This window comes from Sander vitreus, chromosome 11 (assembly GCF_031162955.1).
Source record: "Sander vitreus isolate 19-12246 chromosome 11, sanVit1, whole genome shotgun sequence".
Lineage (NCBI taxonomy): Eukaryota > Metazoa > Chordata > Actinopteri > Perciformes > Percidae > Sander > Sander vitreus.
In genome coordinates, this window is record NC_135865.1 from 18,134,174 (window position 1) to 18,154,399 (window position 20,226).

At 39.8% G+C, this 20,226-nt stretch overlaps 1 protein-coding gene across 1 annotated transcript; it reads left to right on the top strand.

Annotated features, from left to right (window-relative positions):
* The first annotated feature begins 17,944 nt into the window (after positions 1–17,944).
* gja8a (gap junction protein alpha 8 paralog a) lies at positions 17,945–19,292 on the top strand. The gene has a single exon (XM_078262054.1). The coding sequence runs from the start codon at positions 17,945–17,947 to the stop codon at positions 19,193–19,195; it is 1,251 nt and encodes a 416-aa protein (XP_078118180.1). The 3' UTR covers positions 19,196–19,292.
* Positions 19,293–20,226: the final 934 nt, after the last annotated feature.

Here is a 20,226-nt window from a genome sequence, read left to right on the forward strand (position 1 = left end):
TGTGTGTATTTATGTGTTACCCAGTGTGTGAATGTAGTGTATGTGTACTTGAGTGTTTGATGGAAAAAGCGCACACTGCCAGGATGCATTAGTGTAACCCACCCTGCCCGCCCACCAGCCTGACCCCTGCCTGCCATTCTGCTCGTGACACAAACCCATTTCAGCCCTGCCTTACCGCCGTCTGAGGGAAGCCAGGCTTGATAGAAACGTGCTCCTGAACAGCCATCACAAACTCATGAGCAACCCCCTAACTCATCTCTGTAATGCACTGGTGGCTGCTAATATGACAATAAAATGTAGCATGAAACTGTGAGTGGGAAAGAATAAAAAAAGAGAAGAAAAACTCAAGGTTGCTTTAGTTGAGGCAGGCATATTCTCACTGGTATATATGTCATCACAAACTATGGGAGTGATCCACAGCACTGGCATGTTGTCGTGGCAGGTACACGGACCCATGTGGTCATCAGTCAAAAACATCCTGTTGTCTTTCCCAATACCTTCTTTTGTGATTTATTTACATTTATTTATTTTTGGCCCTTTTCTCCTTTTTCTTTTTTTCCTTTGCACATTTGTCTTCTGGGAACCATTTTATCTTTTATTATAATTTGTTGTATTAATGAAATGCAAAAACAATACATCAGTTTTTCACAGTCTTCAGGTCTGTTTTTTTCTCTTTTTTAACTTTACTTTTATTAAAATGCATATGTGTTAATGCTTAAGCACTTGAATGAACTGAGGGTACCACTTTCTAATCAGACATACTTGATGAATCTAAGGGCTCTATGGATGGTTGATAAACCATTTATTAATGCTTTTTAACCTAGCAATGAGTCATCTTTAAAGGGCAAGGGTTTGTTGCCAGGTTGTAAAAAAGTCTGTTGTTGTTTGGTGGATATCCTCCTCCAGCACAATTTGTGTAAAGGACAGTTTGACCACATGTGAAGCTACATCTGAAACAATATTCATTTATTTTCCAACTTTTTAACATCTTAAAACTTAAAAAAATTAGGAAGAATCAGGCTGGTGGTGTTCTATATTTATCCATACATTTCAGCTTCCCTACCCTGTGTGTGGCCTCGGCCCTGACTGAATGGGTTCAGGTTCAAGGGAACTATTTTTAGCTGTTGATTAATACACATATTGTGTGTTTGTGAGTACTCATGGCAGGACAGTATATGTGCAATTGACTCAAAAGAAACTTCAGTGCCCACGTTCATGCTAATGAAAAAGCATGTCACCCAGAGCTACAGTGCGGCTCATTGATGTGTTTTCAATCATTTTGATGACAACAGTGGAGCTCTATGGCACAGAGGAAAAAGCTATAACAGGCTTTGGCTACTCAGGCAATACTTGTTCGTAGGATCAATTAAATGTCAACTTGCAGCTCTTACATATATATTTATCAATACTGCATTGAACATTAATTATTATCAATTAATACATCCATTTATTACCATTTATAAATCCTTTATGAAGTATGGGAGACAGGTTCCTACTATCTCATCTCAAGTGACACCAACTGTATATCTGTTTATTTGGTGGCAGTAAAGGAACACCAACACCAATCCTCATGTCATCAACATCTTTACCTTTTAAACCAGATTATTAATAAACCAGTGCTGCTCTGTTGACAAGCCGACCCAGAGAAGACAGCATATGGTCACAGGCAGCAAATGATTATCTGTGCTGTTTGCTCATTATAGGGTGAAAAAGCTTTGAGCCAACAGGTGAGGGATTGCAAAAAGCTGACATGGCAGACGGTCGGCCGTGCATTTCAGACTTTTGTCACTTGAGACTCTGTTTCCAATACGATCTACAGATTTAGACTGATGTTATTCTTACCAGCTGATCTGTGACCCTACCGCTGACTGAAATGCTGTCCTAGACTGGAGGCATTGATGATGAAGAGCTTATGAAGGCATATTTGGGTCATACATGGGTCATACATGCATTAGACTACTGTGTGTGACCCATATAATGCCAGGTTTGTAAAGCCTCCTCAACGTTTACAAGGTATATCACAGCGCAGTTAAGTCGATTAGCCTATCCCCAGTGCTTTTCCTATAAGTCAAAATGTCTGCTGTAAAAAGAACCTGTTGGCCTCAAATATCCAGTATCAGCCGGGCTGCAGATATGTTGATGTTTTTATATCAAAGGATTTTATAAGATTACTCTGTTTCTTTGTGCAGAGTCATAACTGATGGTTTAACAAAATGAAAGCAAACAAAACCCTGTCAGTTCCTCCTACGCCCTACTAAGAACAAGGTTATCAAGATATGGAGAGAGCCGGAGGAAACATGGACTCTTAATGCCACCACTGTGGAGTTACAGCATCCCAGTGTGCAGTCGCGGAGAAGGAGCAGCCTAAACAAATGCAGGAAGAGGGATATCTACAAGACCCCTTGCCCAAGACAACTAATATGAGGACAGACGGGTGCTGTGTGTGCACGCGCATGCGTGTGTGAACAGATTGACTTTGTCCAGCATATATGTTTTATGTGTGTACGATGACTGAAGACAGACAAGGGGTGTATGTGTGTTTATGTGCCCACCATACATCCCTAAAAACAAACAGTGAATGAAAGGACGGTATTGTTCATCAGGTCCAGCAGACTTGCGTCATGCAGTCACTGGCCAAGGCCAACGAAAAGGCCTTTCAGGCTTTCAATACAACCTCTTCCTCCCTGCTCAACCTTTGACTGCAATGATTCTGAATCAAATAAATAAAAGTCAAAAGGGCAGTTTCACAGCTGATTTGACAAATTAAATAAAATCATGATCGTTTTGTATTTTTTGGGGCAGCTTAGCATGTTCTCTGTCTTATAGACTTTACGATGGCAATGTTTTATGACTTCCTGTTGGTCCTGGTCATTGTTAAAGTGACTCTGCTTCAGTTGAGGAAACAACATTAAATTGTAAATCATTTATCTTACCCACTGAACATGTGTGAGAAACTCTTGTGGGTGTTTGCTGGTGGATGGTTGACCGTGTGTGCCGGCACTCCTATCCGTAGATAACATTGTGTTGGGCGGCTGGCTGACTTTGGGGACCTGGAGGCATGAAATCATCCTGTGTCAGGCCATGTGTTCCCGCGATAGAGACAAGGAGGGTGTTACCCTCCTCTGAAATCTACCTCGAGCCCTTAGGCAGCTCTTCCTGTCCTGAGCGATATGTACACCAACAGTTTTCCCTCTTACACTGCATTTCTCAGGAACCTTAATCACCCTTCATGCAGTTTTATCAAAAATCTCCCAATTCCTTTCATAATCCTTTTTGTTTTCTCACAAGTTTATAAGTCCATTAACAACCTCTGACTGCTTCCCATATGGATATTCCCAGGGCCAGTGTCCTGAGCATCAATGAGTAATTTTAGCTTGTCATATGAAAGCACATGAAGACTTGGTCTCAAATCTTATAGCTGATCTAATCAATATTTCTTTATTAACATGACTATTTCTACATGTAAAGGGTTGCTTCTAGTTAAAGTAATCCTCACCGGATTGCACTACAACGGTATTTCTCGTCTGTTATTATTTGTATTATAATTCATTTTATGTTTTTTTTCAAATCTCTTTTGATTCTATCTTGATTGATATTATTTTGTCTTTCCTAAATTGCTTGAAGTTTTTTCTTTTGCCTATATAAGGCACTTTGAATTGCCTCTGTGAAACATGAACAATTTAAAATATTAATATTATAATATATTCAAAATTTGAAATATGTAATACATAGTTAGATCTGAGTTTCGTGAGCCTGGTGCATTGCACTGGACTGAGAACGCCAGTTACTTCCAGTAACTACGTTCAAGCATTACACTCTTCTGTCAGTCATCGTCTTAAACCTACGCCATGTGAGATAAACGGTTGTGATTGGTCCGTCCAGATTCTGGATGGCCTGAAATCAGTTTGAATGGGAGGGGGATCAGGTATTATTTGCCAGAGCCAATAAAACATGAGCTAGTTTCCAGGCTACAGTAGGTCATTATGGGAAACATCGAGGAAATCACTAAGTTGATGAGTCAAGCTGTGGGAACGTGGGAACAACAAGCAACACAAACAAAACAATGCTAATATACAGGAGTCCAAGAGAGCTGTTCATTTACCTTCCTGTATGTCTCCAACCATCATCTCAACCCCTCAGTAGGCATCATTAACTTCACTCTCTCTCTCATCCAGCTTCTTATATCCAGGCAGCACTTACATCCTCCCTCCAATAATGCCTCCTGTCTGCCCGCCACCCACCCCTTCTCCATTGTGTGCACATCAATTCTCCTCTCCCTCCCATGGTGCCCGGCGTTACACAGAGAGGAAGCTGCCCTTCCACTTCCTTCTTCACTGGTGAGAACAATTTATGCCTCGTCTCTCACCCCCGTCTCTCTCTCTCTCTCTCTTAAACCCAGACTACATGCAGCTGCCAGTATGAGACCAACATGTTACAGGTGTTGTTGGCTCTCTTTTGTTTTGTAGAGATGCCTTGGGGCATACACAACTAATAAATAAACTAATAATTATAATACATTATATTTATAGAGCACTTTTATGAACGAAAGTTGCAAAGGGAATTAAGTTGCTTTACAACATGAACACACACTAGTATATTAAAAATACAGAATCAAAACATGATGAATCTTCAAAATAAAAGCAGTCAAAATAATGACGGGCAAAATAATATAGAAAATAGGAGAATTAATTAAATCTAGAAGGGCACTCAGAGAGTGCAGCCCTCTGCCAAAGCATTCCGCTTCTCACAATGTGGATGGAGTGTGAATTTTCCCAGTCAAGAATGAATTTTTCTGATTATTCCGACATCACATGAATGCAACACATATGAAAGTAAAAAATGATTTATGTATCTGCCCTCGTAATTCGGATCCTCTCCAAAATGTAATGGGTTCTTCCTTGGCCAATGGTACAACCTTCTAACAAGTTTAATGAAAATCGAGTCAGTAGTTTTTCCGTAATCCTGCTGACTGACAAATAAACCAAAAAGCAACCAACAAACAACTTTAAGTATTTCTTTTTTTTGTTTGTAAGTGTCTCCAAATCCCAAAATGTCCTCCCACAGTGAGCTCGGCACAGTGTGATAGGGGCACTATCGTAAATGTTGGGATTGTAGCAAATATCCTATGTGACGAACACGCTCAACTCTTTTCTTTCTCTTTTCTGAGTGTAATGCATTGGTGCAAGAGCCTCATAACTCAAAAGTCTGCACACTATGACTTTTACAAAAAATATTTAATGTGCAGTACTGTTTTGGGCTGAGCCCTTCTCCAGCATACTGTCATACTATACTGACATCAGACCACACACAGGTGGCAGCAATAAACAATCATTGAATTGATTTGTCAACAAGACCCAGCTGGTGCAATTAGCAACAACACGATCAGGAAATAGGATCGAAAGGAATTTTACAATGAAAGCACAAATAAATAAACAGCTTAAAACAAACTAAACAAAGTATTGTTCACGGGATGATAGGCATCATGCCATTTTTAAGATGGTCCTGACAAGTTGTTACATTGGCTGGTGCATGAGTTACTGAACGTGTCAATGAGTGAGTATGCAGGGAGTGCTTTCACAATATCAGGCCCCATGTACCCCTTTCCCTATAAAAACAGGGGAACAGGTACCAACCAGGTACTGTTTAAACTCTACCGTTTTTTTCTAATAATTTGAAGTTACTATTTGGTGGTTACATTTGATGGTGTATCAAATCTTGCTTACAGGATCCAGGAAAGGGCAGGCACTAAATCAAAACATGTGTTCACCAAACTTCCCTGGAGAAACATCACATGCATTTAAGATCTGAACACCAGACTCACACACCTGAATGTGCGCATACTGTAAGACAATAGGGGCCACCATTTAACAACTGAGTCCCTTTTACAGACACAGGAGGGTGGTGTGTGCTTGTTTTGTAGCAGGACATGGAAGGGGAAACCTTAAGCACAAATGCAGGTAGTGAGTCCAAACAGTCCAATCTCCTCACCATTTAAATACACCGCTTTCTTTTGTAATCTTACCAACGATCAATCTGTATTTAACTCTCCAGCAAACTGTCATACAATAGCCGGTGAAAAATATTTACTGAGGAACAAACTTTAATTTCTGAACACCACTTTTTATTCATAATGACGCATTTTACTCTTTTAGCTCTAAACTTTTGTTTTGTGCACCAGTTCCTGTAGTAAAGTGTGTTTAACAGGCCTGGTTATATACTTCCATGCTCTAAACGACCCTGTCCCATGAGACTATCGTCTGTGTGAGCAGTTGAGCACAGGAGGGACAGTGGGCTGGTCCAAATTCAACAAATCTGACCTCCTGAACACAATGGTCGAACCTAAGTCCAGCTGGGCGGCAAGAACTCTGCCCTCAAAAACACAATGCAGTGGCTTGGGACCATGTTGTAGGGCCTCTGTGTGTGTGTGCATCAATGTACCTCATATGAGTGTGTCTGTACATACGTGTGAGTACACATAAGCATGTATTTAAACGCATTCTGACTAGCATACTGTACATTTCTGTCTCAGTTTAAGATTACAGGGTCAAGTTCCTAAAGTGCAGCTTTTATCAATCCTCTCACCAGTTTTTGGTAGCACTTTATATTATGCCACGGTAATAACATGGTAATAGTGGGGTAACAGTGTGATAATAAAGAGGTAATATATATAGGTAATAACATGTAATTACCAAAGTAATAACTGGGTAATACATCACAGTAATAAGATGTAATACTGGGGTAATAAGGTGATAAGAAGGTAACAGATGTAATAACATGCAATTACCAATGTAATAACTAGGTTCGATGATAACCATATACATATATATATATGTATATCTGGGTAATGGTAATACAGTTATATTAATATTGTAGTAACATGATATTAATGGGGTAATATATGTTGACGTTTTCACAGTATTATAGGCTACTCTCAGCGTAACACCTTCCAAATTAGATAAAACTTCTTGGAATTTAAAATTGGTAATTACCATATTATAATGCTGAAATTCATCCACCCTTTATGCTCCAAATATATCCCTTTTGTTTCAAGGTAATACTTGTTTAATCTTAGGACTTCTTACCTGGAAACACATCTGGTATTTTCTGTGTAATAACCATGAATCAGTGGTGTAAAATGCAAAACTGCCTATATCTATTGTATTACATGGTAATATTAGAATAACAGAGGTGTAGTGATTACTTGGAAATGCTTCTGGTAGTTTCCAGGTAATCTCTGCACCACTGTTATTCTAATCAGTGGCGCAAAAAGTGGGTATGCGCTATATGCGGCGCATAGGGGTGCAGCACCATGGGGGGCGCCAAAGCGATGGTAAAAAAAACAACAACAAAAAACTTTTTGGGGTATTTTCAATATGTAGCTGCTGTTGTGCGTTTCTTAATTATTTCTATATTTCCTCAATGTTATTATATAACATTTTAGAGGACTAACAGGCTAGAGTAGGCGCCCTGTCTCATAAGATTCAATCATAGAATGTTGACATAGAAGTCGGAGGGGGAGGGGAGGGGAGGGAACGGGTGGGCGCCGTGAGTGCTGAGTGAGCAGGTACGAGCGTACAAGTAGTAAGTTGCCGTCTATGGAAAAAGAGCAAAGCAAAACAGATGTTGGGGCTAAAAATAGAAAAAGAAAGAGGGAAAAGGAGATAACATTTCCAGGGATGCAACAGCAGTTAAATAAGTGGATGGTGAGAGGCAACAGGTAGGATTTAAAGTGTGACGTCTGTGCTTGGAGGCTTGCAAATATTAATGTTAACAGACTAGCTAGCGTTTGCTAACACTGGGAATGTAGCAGCCAAATGGGAGTTTACCATGGAATCATGCATAGATTTGCTACCAAACTTGGAGGCTTGCAAATATTCATGTTAACAGACTGTTGTCAGACTAGCTAGTGTTTGCTAACACTAGCAGCTAAAGTGGGGTGTATGGCTAGCTTACAATATGCAAAACCAAGGTTGCTGAGCTGAAAACTGATAAATATAAGGTAGCATGTACAATAAATGACAAGAATCTGGAAAAAATAACTAATGCTATAACTCTGGTTTATCATTGAATCATGCATAGATTTGCCAAACTTGGAGGCTTGCAAATATTCATGTTTACAGACTGTTCTCAGACTAGCTAGTGTTTGCTAACACTAGCAGCTAAAGTGGGGTTTACAGCTAGCTTAATGCAAACCAATGTTGCTGATAGCTACATGTAGATTTTGGTTAAACCCTATGGTACCAATCCCATGCATGACATATCTCAATTTTATTAAGGTAAAATAACAACTGGTAAATATAAGGTAGCATGCACAATAAATGACAGGAAGAAAAATAAATAAATATTAAAAAAATATATAAATATTTAAAATACAAAATGTGAATGTAATTTCAACAGCAGCACAACCTTACTGTATAATAGTTGTCTTATCTGATGCCATCACTAGGCTGATTTAAGAATTTAATTTAGGCTGCTATATTTAACAGTGAGTTTATTTCATTAAGGTGTGAGGATGGTGGATCAGGAAAGACAGGGGGAGGCAACAGGTAGGTCTAACATTAGGTGGAAGTGTAGGGGGAGCCACTTGATACCAACAGATTCATTTCTTAATATTATTGATATGGAAAAACTAATACAATATATAAAATCTATTACATAATGTTTGTTTGACATTATGTCTTAGTGGAGAAGAACACAGGCAAGGAGTGAATGAGACAGACATGAGGTCGGTGATGGCATCAGGTAGAGATGAGACCAGTGATGACATCAGGTAGAGATGAGACCAGTGATGACATCAGGTAGGAGTTCTATTAGACCACACAAAACTAAATGTCCAGTATGGTTTGAAGTTCTGTTGACCAACCTATTCACTGTGTCCTTTTTGGGGGAAGAAATAGTGCAGACAGAGATGGAAAGCTACTCACCACTCAAATCACATCAATCAGGGGTGATGATTAGGTTTCCAATTGTCACAATTTGGCAACCGTTAACGTCGCTGATATACTTTAAAATAAACCTTTATTATTTAAAGCCCATACATGATGATGTCCGGCACTTTTTTTTTTGGGGGGGGTGCCAAAATTGTTGCTGCATACCCCTCTGACACTGGGTTCTAACATTACCATGAAATGTGTCTTGTCCTGCATGCATGTAACCCTGTGCAATCTGACCAGCAGCTCGACACCTTCCACCATTAAGCACTGGAGACTGGGATCGTCATAACTCAGTTTATTTGACTTAGAAAGGGTGAAACCGGGAATTGAAATACAATGACCAGTTACTTACATATTGATGAGTCACAAACATTATACAATGATAATATAATATTAATATAAAGATAAACAATATAAATATACATATTGCACTTAAAACTTTCCGACAATAATTAACAAAGATATCAGAACAGTATGTCAGCATCTATTTCACATACCGAGAATGCTACCAAAGGCATGGAACGTCAAAGATTGAAGCAGATAGTATGGAGAGATGATAACACAAACCATGAGGCTGTCCTGCTCACATTCAACTTCCTGACTAAATCCCATGGTGCAAAGGTCCTACAGTTCTTAAAGGAACACACATGCATGTAGACGCATGCGTGTGTATTACCATTACCCAGATATACATATGGTTATCATCGAACCATTTCCTAGTTATTACATTGGTAATTGCATGTTATTACATCTGTTACCTTCTTATCACCTTATTACCCCAGTATTACATCTTATTACTGTGATGTATTACCCAGTTATTACTTTGGTAATTACATATTATTACCTATATATTACCTCTTTATTATCACACTGTTACCCCACTATTACCATGTCATTACCGTGGCATAATGTAAAGTGCTACCCAGCTTTTGTTGGCTTATACTGAAGCGAGTAGCCGCAGTGTCACCGTTGTTTATCTAGTGAATTTTGGATGCCTTTGCGAATAGTTTCAAACTTTCTCACCATTGCAGGAAATAAACGACTGCTGGGCTCTCAGAGGAAATGAGAAATTGCCGGAGAAGAATGTTCACACTTGTGAAAGTGAGAGAGAAAGGTCTGTGTAAAAGTGGTTGTGTAACAAAGGAAAGCTGCTTGGTAAATTGTTGGTATCTTGACGTCTAATAGCTCTATTCAAAACAAAAGGAAGTGGCTCTAAACAGATGACTCATGAAAAGAGGAAAAATGAAGGCTTTGTCAATGAGGCAGTAGGTCACTAAAACACAAAGACAAATGATGGCACACATTTGGGCACAAATATGTATGGACTCATGTTTGCACACTGAACAAACAAGTGTTTAGAAACAAGTGGATCTCTGTCTTTAAGCGTAAGCCCTATGCCATTGAAGTCTTAATGATGTGCTATGTCATGGGACTCAGCGCTGCCCCCAGGTCACGTTGTATCTGTGAAGGGCATCGCTGATACCATCTCTTTAAACCCACTGTGAATGTCTCCTTTCTGTGTATGTGACACTATGTATGACACAGACAATTAAAATAGTGAGCAAGAAAAAAGACACAGAAAGCGCTTGGGCACATGAGCTTGGAGACATGAGTTTTGTTTTCCTCAAAATGCTGTGTGGTCATGTCAATTTTGAACACTATAATTTAATGCAAATCCATTTATTATAATATAAAATAAATATAATACAATATAATAAATAATTCTTTGAATCAGGTAAAAGTAGTAATATCTCAATACAAAAGCACTGCATACTACTTTTCAGATTAAAATTTTTCATATCCTTCCTATTCAGTGAAAAATATGTGTCTCCAAATTTGATTTTGAATTAGAATTTTTTTTTAAACTGAAGGATGAAGTGTGTTGAGAAAATTCTCTAAACTACTTGGAAAAAAAACCAAAACATGGATCAGCTGGAAATGGCTTCGTCACAAAGCTGAAAACGCTACAAATAAGATGATTTTATAGAATATGATGCATCACTGTCATTAAACTACCCGATAATGTAGTCAAAATTGGCTCATACACATTAATGCCTTTTTCTGCAGAATGAGTTTCCTTTTAATTTTGATACTTAAAGTGGCTATATATGCAACTTTCACTTTGTGTTGATTCTAGCGGCCGCTTTGGACAAAAGCGGTAGTGTTTTTACCACACCTGTCATAAAGGTCTTTTCTTTACGGTGCTGTATTACTCACTGTATATTATTGAGTTAGCGCATTTCATTAAACCCAATGGCGCTTTACACAAGTACAGGGGGACAAGAGAAAAGAAAATAGTAAGCCAACACAAACACGGACTAAAAGGGATAAAACGTCCATGCTAAATGGAAGGGGGGCATAATTTAATGTTGGCTACTGACGTACAACCACATCACGAATTGTAAAGTTATTTCATGAATGAAATAGACATATTACATACCTGAGGGCCAATTCAGGGACATATAAAAGAATAATTAAATCTGTTGAGAGCTCCACTGAGTGTGATACGGCTTTTGCCCGTCGTCTGTCTCTCTCCCTTTTAGCGTTTACTTCGTTTAATTTCCTTCTTTCCTGTGATGGTCCTGCCCCATTATCAGCCATAACTGCAACAAATAACTTCTAAACTAAAATAAAAATACAAAAAGAAATCTCCTGCTACCTTTTACCTGGCTGGATACACTAACAAAGACTTTTACGGTGTTCAGCTGTAATCTGTGACCCGTCAAAATGTGTAACTGTAGCGCTGTCTTCCTGCCGTAAATCATTTTGTGATTGTTAGTTAGTTAAGTAGGGGATCTGAATACATCTTCCACCATTGCTAAAAAGCCACTGTACACAACATGCCCAGCACAAAATGTTAGTGGAGCATTTAGCAGCTAAAGAGCTGGATATTTCCCTTAGGAGTTTGTTGAGACCAAAACAGAGGTCGTGGATCAGGTGGATAGAAACTGGACAATAAATTCATCCTGATGTTGCTCCGTATCTGCTGTAAAAAACTACAGCTCCCAGCTGTTTTAGAGAAAGATTCTTTTCTAAAAAGGTTCTATGTGACCTGTTTCTTTTTAACATTTGTTAGCAGTAAGAAAAAAATCTAGAGTAATGCCAGTCATTTTCTTTAATGTAAGGTATTGCTCCAGCTGCTATACAGTCTTGAAAGGTACAGTACATTTCTGCTGTACTTTTTAGGATGTACTGTGAAACGGGTTTTGCTGTCAGCTAAAAATGCCGAGGTCACAAGATACAGCGGTCTTCATGCATTACACACTTTAAACTTAATTTGTATAATCTACTGAAGCTGATAGGGGGAATATTTTACCCAACAGAGGATTTATAACCAGCATATTTGAGCCTGTCCACTAACGCAAAGGAGGTTCAGACACTTCAAGCAATTATTTTGAGCCCCCTTTAAAATGAGAGTTAATATTAGTTAGTTGTAAGCATCAGATGAAAAGACTGAGATTACTGAAGTCAGAGTGATTCCCCGCCTTTCATTAGAGTTTGCATTCACTCTTATCCTCTGAGCAGAGCTGAGAGAAAGAGCCCACACACTGTCAACAGCAACTGAATGAACACTAGCACAGCAGTGCAAATATATCATATATGTAACTTCTCTTTCTAAAGGTGCCGTGTGAATAAAGTTTGCTTGCATGTATGCAGTTTGGGATGGCCAGTTCCATCTGTGCTGCAGTCCTTGTTGCTGATAACGCCCACTGTTGTCCTGAGAAGGGTGTAGATTGAAAGAGACAGACCAACCATGTGCTGCAACAAAGACATGATCCCTTGATGTGGCCAAACTAGAAACACCGCTGCAGGGGATTGTATCCAGAACCCTCAAACAGAAACTACCTTGTACCTTAGGTGTAGATCAGAAGGTATACATCTGTTTTGAAGAGGACATCATTACATGATCATTATATAGGACATGAGTAAAGGAAAGAGGTTATGTCCAGTAAAAAAAAAAAAAACATACTCCTTCCTGAAAGGTGTTTTTCCTTTAGGGAGCAATGGGAGATGTTCATCGTGTGAGAGGTTACCAGGAGGCCAAAACAAACCACGTGTCACAATCACATAAAGCACATTGTTAGGTGAAATGTGTGTCTTAAATTGCATCACATTGATAAGGTTGTTACACTAGTAAGATTTCAGTTACTTCCTGTCTGTCAAAGGCCCTGTGAGCAGGAAGCGCATGGCACCATCCCACCGTAGGCAGATCGCCGTACGATATGTTTGTTAGCGTGTTAGCATTCTGATTAACGGTCAGTTGGTGCCCTGCTTCGGAGGTCTAATCTGGCCCCACGCCTCACTGCACGTGCTCAATAGAGTCCGCACCCTGCATCATGACATCATGTCTTTGTGTAAAATCCCGGTGCCATTCACGGGCCCACCGTAGGGCTTAGCATGCAAGCATCAACTATACCAACACACAGCTCTTTAAAGGGAGTCCCCTGGTCCCCCAGCTCAGTGGATACACCCTGATACTTCCACAGAGCTCTGAACAGAGCTCTATCCTCCGACCCAACGGGCTGAGCTCATGTGCCATCCAGGGCCCAGAGGAGAGCGAGTATTTGGGCTTTTTTGTTGGGGACATTTTTAAATGAGAAGATATAGCTGCTCCTGGATATATGGAGACACATATATATATATATATATATATATATATATATAGTTCTAGCTATCCAATCAGCTAACATACACACTGATGTTCCTGGACGTCATGTTATTCAGAGAGAAACTGTAGACAATGATTTGGGGACATTTAACAAGATATTGCATCACACTGGTTATTTGCTCTAAGATTACATCATCCATCTGTGAAAAGCTGTGGGATCAGTGAATCTCAGTGTGGAGGCCAAATCTGCCACTAACCCACAGATCAGAGATCAGACATCAAGAGGTGGACTCTCTAGTTCACCAGCCCAGTAATGTCACCTAGGACAGACAATGCTATTGGTTGAGAAACAGCGAGGGTTGGGAATAATAATATGGGCAGAGTGAAGATACATCCATAAAAGGAGTGGTGACTTCTATTGATTAATGATTGTAGATTTCGACCTCTGATATAGGTTACATGTGGCCTGTAGAATGAGGCCACCTCCATTGTCCATATGAGGAATTGATTAAAATACATTGAATGAATAAAATATGCTGTTTCTTTCTTTACCCTTTTTATTTATAAATTGAAAAATGTTGCTATTTCCTATTATAAACTATATTATCCATTTAAAGTAGGCTTATCGGACAGATTCCTTAAAACCTCATAGAGGCTGTGGGTCGTACTGCCTTAAAAAGCAGCAAACCATTAGACTTTCATTTGTGCAGTTCACAAGTTTTCCATTCAGACTAAACACTAACTCTAAACAAAAAACATTTTTAATTTCTAACAACAGGTTAAATATAAATATGTTAAATATAAGCATTATATATGTGTTTTTGTTCTAACCTAGAAATATCAGTTTTGAAGGCATATTAGCCTTCAACGAAAAGCACTGTTCAAACTTCATTGGGTCCTGGGGAAATAAAACAATTGTGGAACCTGGAAATTAGATTGTGCAAAGGGAAATGAATTGTGTGAGTGTAAACAAACTGTCTCGTTTAAGACTGCCATGTAATTGTTTTGTTCCTTCCTTTCAATTTGGTGCATCCGTAGTTTACTGGGAGAACACGTTTTCAACAGTTTGGATCACAGACAAACAAAAGCTTTCTTCAAATAAACTTTTCCAAAGTCCAAGTGTGGTTTATAAATGAAAGTATTAAATGTTGGTACAAATAAATCACATTGTTGAAAAGTTCTGCATTTCAACACAATGTGTAGTATTCTAATGTAACAACATCCTGTTCCCCATTGGCTGACAGACTCATCTAAAACATATGGACATAGCAAAACTGTCGGATGTTAATAAAGCCACATTTTTTCATTTAAAACTCTCAACATTTTCTTAAAAATGTGACAGAGCAGAACGTTTCCCAGTTTAACAAACAAGTCACCAGTAATACTATTAAGGAAGCGCCTGTAAACCTCCAATACTCAAACACCTCTAAACTATGTTCAAATTAGTTTTTAATGATGCTGATGAACAGCTGCATGCACCTGTTAGATACTGCAATTGCAGAGATTGATTTTCTATGGGGGGAAATATCTTCAACAGAGAAATACTTTAATGGCCAAACCGTATAATGTCTACATATTAGAATACATATTAATGTACTGTATAGTTTCTCTTATCTTTTAAGTTTGGTACAATTTACAACCTATACTTAGTTATTATAAAACTGACTTTTTTAAAGATAGGTATAAGAACAAATTAATCTTACAGAAAACTAAATATAATGAATTAAAATGTAAATCATATGTGTATCATCCTATTCAAAATATTATAATTGTTAATCAACTATTTTTTTTATTAAAGTATTACTTATTTTTATTGATTATATTACGGTGATTATAAATAGCCAAATCAATTGGCTATTTTTTTTTTTTCCAAAAAAATAAAAATAAAATAAAAACAGTTCTACACAGTTCTATAAAATTATCGAGGTGCATAGGAATTAGATTGCTGTGCTTGTGTGTGTTCATTTCTTTACCTACACCAAACTATGTATTTAAATTTTTCGGTTTGACTCCGACCTGTGGCTCTTTGCTGCATGTTGTCCTCCTCTCTCTCCCCCATAATATCTTCAGCTGTCCTATACAAATAAAAGCCTTAAATGCCCAAAAAATAATCTTAAAAAAAAAAAAAACTGCCCGTGTGGCTCATCATAAAGTTGACTGTCATAAATCAGAGCTACCAAGAAGAAGTCACATTTGTCATCATTCAATTTATCTCTAATATTTTAGAGGCGAAATATTGCATTTGTGCAAACCTGGAGGAGATTTTATAATGAGAATTTAAGATATTTAGACAGCCCTCTTTATGCTCTGCGGTAGCTTTTCCTCTATTCAAACATCTGTGGAATGAATCGGAGATCAAAGACTGCTACTGAATGTTTTGCTTCCCTGGGCCGGGAAAGTTTGACTAACCTCAATAATAGAGACATTTCAGCGTGCGCTTTCACTCGATGGTTCACATTCTTCACATTCCAGCTAAGTGACACAGATATGATGATACACGCACACAACCGCACACAGAGGGAGACTCAGTTATCTACAATGTTAAAACTCACGTTTGATAACACTAGTGATGGTCAAGTGAGGATTTATGAATCAAGATGCAAAAACCGCACTGTTTAAATAAATGTGTTGTTACATAACACACAAATAAAATGCTTAAATGGGATTTTCAAAAAAACAAAACAAAACTCACAATTAAGGACATTTCGGCTTATTAATCAAAAGTATGCCTCTGAATCGCATGTCACATCTCCTCTTTGGTATTCTTCCTTTGTCTATTGAGGTTGGCAGATTCGAAGATATTCATGAGGAAAACAGAATATGTGAGTGATTTGGGATGAGTGGAGAGTGAGTGGAATTTTGTTTTGTACAACACATCAGGAATATAAATGTTGCATGAAATGGCCCAATAAAACCCTGACACTTTCTGGTGTAAAGATGATCAACAATTGCCATTGTTGTTTAATTTTGATGTGCTAACTTTGTTTCAACAGCCTGGAAAAGAAAGCAAGATGGACTATTTTAATCAGTATTTACTCTGATTTCTCCAGTTTTATTCTAGTAAATGTTTTGTCAGTGATTTATGAATTTTGTTGCAGATATAAACATCTGAAAATCTGATTGTGAAAATGATCCAAATCGTTTTTTTTTGACTTATTTAGTAGTTTTGTGGCGTGCAAGGATTTAGCGTATATGAATTTGTGAGGTCTTGCAAAGCCCATGCATAAAGAACGGACAACCTCCTCCTCTAAACAAAACCAGAAAATATTTTCCTCAACATTAGCGAATTTATCTTCTTTAAACCCATAGTTGAAATGAACCTACTGCTGCCTATACTGAATAGCTGTATAAACAACAATGTCCAGTGTTAATTCAGGAGGACATAAACACTCCTTCATCCCTGCCTGAGCTGATAGTTTGTCACTGACCTGCCTCCCTGCTCTAATGTTAGGCATGGCAGTGCAGCTTGAGGCACATCAGCTGCTGTTGTTGTTTCATCTACTGTATCTGTGCTTCTACATACATATATGTGAGGGAATTGCATACATGGAGCTGGACTGCTCTGCTGTGGACTCAGTGCCCTGGCCGTACGGTGTCCATGTTGGTGTGGGAGCCTGAGGCCTGCTCCCATACATCCCTGCTCTGGCTCTGTTGATCCTATTGTCTCCTGCGTCACCACACGTCGCCCGGCAAATAAAAGCTGTCTGGCTCCAAGCTTAAATATTGCAGGAAACTAAAAACCAACCATCAGAGCCGATTCATTCACATCTGCTCAGTGGGGCGACAAGGACGGGGCTTTAGGTGGGAAAGAGGACAGAAAAAAGTTCACTTTTCCCTGCCGGGTGCCAAGAGAACGGGACAGGACTCAACTTCGCCGGAGCCGCAGCTGTGGCAAGTTGCCCATTTGATTACATTTAATCTATATCATACCTTACAGAAGCAGGGACTATTTGATACCTATTGATCTTTCTTTATCGTTTTTTTAATCGGGGAATTTTTGTGTGGAATTTTTTAAAGAGCTAGAGCAAGGTATTTTTTGGTTTTGCCATTTTTATTGTTTGACATCGTAAATAGTGTAACGACAAAATCAATACCTTTCTAAGTTTTTTTTATGTTTTATTTAATATTCGACTCAATGTTTAAATCTAATTTTAATGGGAATAGAATGGACTCAAAAACTCTTTAGAGGTTTCCCATTTTTCAGGTTTTCTAATAGAATCACATTTGGTAGCATACAATTATGGCTTATATGTTTGGTTTTGGAGTTTTTTCTACATTGCTTACTTTTGCCACTGTCTATTCCCCTCCCCCTGTGTCCTGCCTACCCCACCCTCCCTGTCTGTCTGCTCCCTCTGTGTCCCTTCCTACCCCACCCTTCATTCTGCAGTGCTACGGACCGATCATGGGTGACTGGAGCTTTCTGGGTAATATTTTAGAGGAAGTTAATGAGCACTCTACGGTGATCGGCCGGGTGTGGCTCACGGTGCTCTTCATCTTCCGTATCCTCATTCTGGGCACGGCGGCGGAGTTCGTGTGGGGCGATGAGCAGTCTGACTATGTCTGCAACACACAGCAGCCCGGATGTGAAAATGTGTGCTACGACGAGGCCTTCCCCATCTCCCACATCCGCCTGTGGGTGCTGCAGATCATCTTTGTGTCCACACCATCTCTGGTGTATGTGGGTCATGCTGTGCACCATGTCCACATGGAGGAGAAACGCAAAGAGAGAGAGGAGGCAGAACTTAGCCGGCAGCAGGAGTTGAGCGAGGAGCGTCTCCCTCTAGCACCTGACCAGGGAAGTGTCCGCACCACTAAGGAGACCAGCACAAAGGGAAGCAAGAAGTTCCGGCTGGAGGGCACACTGCTGAGGACCTACATCTGCCACATCATCTTCAAGACACTGTTTGAGGTGGGCTTCGTGGTGGGCCAGTACTTCCTGTATGGCTTCCGCATCTTGCCACTGTACAAATGCAGCCGCTGGCCCTGCCCCAACACAGTGGACTGCTTTGTGTCTCGCCCCACGGAGAAGACCGTCTTCATCATCTTTATGTTGGCTGTCGCCTGTGTCTCACTCTTCCTCAACTTTGTGGAGATCAGTCACCTGGGCCTGAAGAAGATTCGCTTTGTCTTTCGCAAGCCGGCCCCCGCCCCAGCCCAAGGTGAGGGCTCGGCCCCCCTGCCGCCACAAGGGAAGAGCCTGCCCCCCCTGGCTGTGCCCTCCCTGCAGAGAGCGAAAGGTTACAAGCTGCTGGAGGAGGAGAAAGTTCCCATAACTCACCTCTACCCACTGGCTGAGGTGGGCATGGAGGCTGGCAGAGGGGCCCCACCCTTCCCGGGGCTGCAGGAGAAGGTGGAGGAGGTGCTGCCCATGGGGGACATCTCTAAGGTGTATGATGAGACTCTGCCCTCCTATGCCCAGACCACTGAGACAGCGGGGGTGACACTACACGAGGAGGAGGCAGAAAAGGTGCAGCTGGCCGAGGTAGAAGCAGAGAGAGTGGAGGAGGTTGTTGATGAGGATGTGGAGGTAGAGGAAGCAGTGAAAGGCGAGAGGGCAGGGATGGAGGCCATGGATACGATAGAAGACACCAGACCGCTGAGCCGACTGAGCAAAGCCAGCAGCAGGGCCAGGTCAGACGATCTCACCGTATGAACCTGAGAGAGAGAGCACATGTACACCTGCACACACCAAAAGTTCAACATAAGAGAGAGCGCACACACACACACACACACACACACACACACACACACACACACACACACACCTAACTCAAGACAACGCACACTCTTGAACAGGCTGGTCAAAAACCAATGGATGAAAAACAAAATCAACAGGGATAGATTAAAACCTTTGAAACACAAGCAACAATTCTACATAGTGACAAAAAATCTGCGTGTTTGTGATAAAAATGAAATATAAAAAGTAGAGGTTAAAGAGGGGAGGAGTAGGTTTTTTATTAAGCGTGTTCTTATATTTAAAAAATGTGGAAAGGACACATGCAGGGGGGAAATGTTTTTACTTGATGAAAATCCATGTTCAATTTTTAAAAACATCTTTTTCTATTGAAAGAGTTTTAATCATATACAATGGAGGATTAGACATTTGTACATGGGGTTTGAGTAGCCAGGGGAAAGAGAGTTATAATATACTTGTGTGTCTGCAAATCAGTAATTTTGCTGTAGTTAGGCGCTGACTTTAATTTCCATTCAGACAGCGACATACTGCAAATGCAGCATGTGGCTGCACACGGCACTGGGGGAGAGGGCTCTCACATACACAAACCACACGATTAAGTGCCGGTACATTTACAGGTATACAGCTCTTTGAGGAGAGGAAGAAAAGTCAATTTTCAGGTTGAGAAGAGCATACCTTTGTTTTTGCACATTCAGAGGTTTAGACTCTGTGCAAGGCCTTTAACCCTCATAACACCTCATCTATGCATCCATTTACACAGGATTCTTTCAAGTGAAGAGAGATGTGCATCAATTTCAGAGCATTTCTCTCCTTTTCATGTTTATATACCAGGTAGCACAGCCAGAACTGAGTTAGTGAGGAAAAACCCCAAAAAAGACCACATGTTGAATGTCTTTTTCAATGTGATTCTGCATATCTTCATTTTAGATTTGCTCATGTTTTGTAGCATTTAAGTAGAACTGTGTACTGTGATATCAGTTGGCACCATG